Here is a 1,697-nt window from a genome sequence, read left to right on the forward strand (position 1 = left end):
GCGAGGGTTACTGAATGCAGGAGTTCAGGTCAGAGGCAGAATGTGGTGTGCCGGTCACTGGAGAGAGCTCCTCACCTCACGTTGTTGTCACTAGAACTTGAATCTATATGGGTGACATTTTTTGAAGAGTTATGAAAGCTTTAAAAGCAAAACAAGATGATAAGCAGTCACAATTAGTAACCTTGCTTTTCTTTTCTACTCTTCCCGTGCTCTTCCATTTTCCTCCTCAGAAAAGATGGTACGAGTCCTAAGATCTCTTCTCCTGCTGCTGTTGGGCCTACTAGGGCTACCATGTTCTCTTTGGGCTCTAACCCCTTTTCAGAAGTTTAAAATTCAGCACGTACAGTCAAATCCTCAGTCATGTGACCAGGACATGATTGCTGTCAACAACCTTGATAAGACGTGTAAGGCTACAAACACCTTCCTGCACGATGATCTCCAGAATGTGATTGATGTCTGTAAACTGCGTGCGACACGCTGCAAACATGGCCAGTACAACTGCCACCAAAGTGCCACTCCTGTAAGAATGACTAAGTGCTCGCTCAAAAAACCAAGCCAGTTTCCTAACTGCCACTACAGAGATGCTCACATCACCAAAAACTTCATTGTGGCCTGTGACCCACCTCAGCCCAGTGACCCTCCGTATCCCCGGGTTCCTGTGCACTTTGATAGAATTGTTGAAAGTTTTGACCAGTTTTGTCTGTCTTGACAGGCAGTTTCTATTATACTTTCCTCTGCTTTTTCTGTTTCTCCCTTTCCTTCATCATCTTCCTTTGGGATTTTCTTGTTCCTTGCCAACCCTCACTGCACTGTATTCTCAGCAATAAAACAACTTCCTATTGCATTTGAGTGAGTGCAACTGTTTTTGTCACCTCCCAAATCACCTCCTGCCTGTTTTCCCAGAGCGTTTTTGTTCCAAGGTTCCCATGATGTTGTGTGGTAGATCGGAGATGGATCCCAAGGCTTGGGGATGTCAAGCACAAAACAGCAAGTTTCCATGCAGTGGCAAAGGAGAAAGCAACTATATTCTTTGTTTTTGGGGGGTTTTGTTTTGTTTTAAGTGTATTAGGTACATGGTCTCACTACCCAGCTCAGACTCATAGTGATTCCCTGTTTTCAGCCTCCCCAGCACTGTGACTACAGGCATGCGCCACCACATCTGGTCTCTGTAGTGGGCTCAGCACGCCCAGGTTCTGGGCCAGCATGGCGTGTGGTGCCAGGGATCTAACCGCAGTCCCTGCCATTGCCTAAGCTGGTGCCTAGGCCACTGAACTACCTAGCCAGCCCTCAACTACATTTTTGGAAGATGACAGGAAGATGTGTTCAGGTAGGAACAGAAAAGGGGTGTCAGGGTGACAGGAAAGTAAGAAGCACAGGGATACATCAGGCTTGGCATTTTATAGGATGTGCACCCCAGCCCAGGGTCTCTCTCTGGGTCTCTGGGTAAGATTGACAGCAGTGATTGACAAGGGGCTGAGTCATCTCAGAGGAACAATTCCTGCACTGGTGTTCGAGAGTTCACTCTGCATACAGTATGCATATGAGGTGCAGTCCAGGCCTGTGAACCTTCCAGGGGAGGGTGCCTGAGGGTCAGGGCGCTGTCTAGTGAGCTTGCCCTCTGTCTGGGGCTAGAAACATTGCCTGTACCTGTATTGTCTTTCTCCTCTTCTCCCAGAGCAGTATAAGAGGAATGGCCT

At 47.8% G+C, this 1,697-nt stretch overlaps 1 protein-coding gene across 2 annotated transcripts in view; it reads left to right on the forward strand.

Moving 5' to 3' along the window:
• LOC101573728 (ribonuclease K3-like) overlaps positions 1-847 on the forward strand; it is a 1,494-nt gene extending 647 nt beyond the window's left edge. Inside the window, exon 2 of one of the 2 annotated variants that reach the window (XM_004648091.3) lies at positions 236-847. In XM_004648091.3, coding sequence (XP_004648148.3) covers positions 236-709 — 474 coding nt within the window. In that variant the 3' untranslated portion in view covers positions 710-847. Of the gene's footprint in view, positions 1-230 lie in introns of both variants that reach the window. The other variant, XM_023708356.1, reaches the window with a different exon arrangement.
• Positions 848-1,697: the final 850 nt, after the last annotated feature.

This window comes from Octodon degus, unplaced genomic scaffold (assembly GCF_000260255.1).
Source record: "Octodon degus isolate 3935 unplaced genomic scaffold, OctDeg1.0 scaffold00352, whole genome shotgun sequence".
Lineage (NCBI taxonomy): Eukaryota > Metazoa > Chordata > Mammalia > Rodentia > Octodontidae > Octodon > Octodon degus.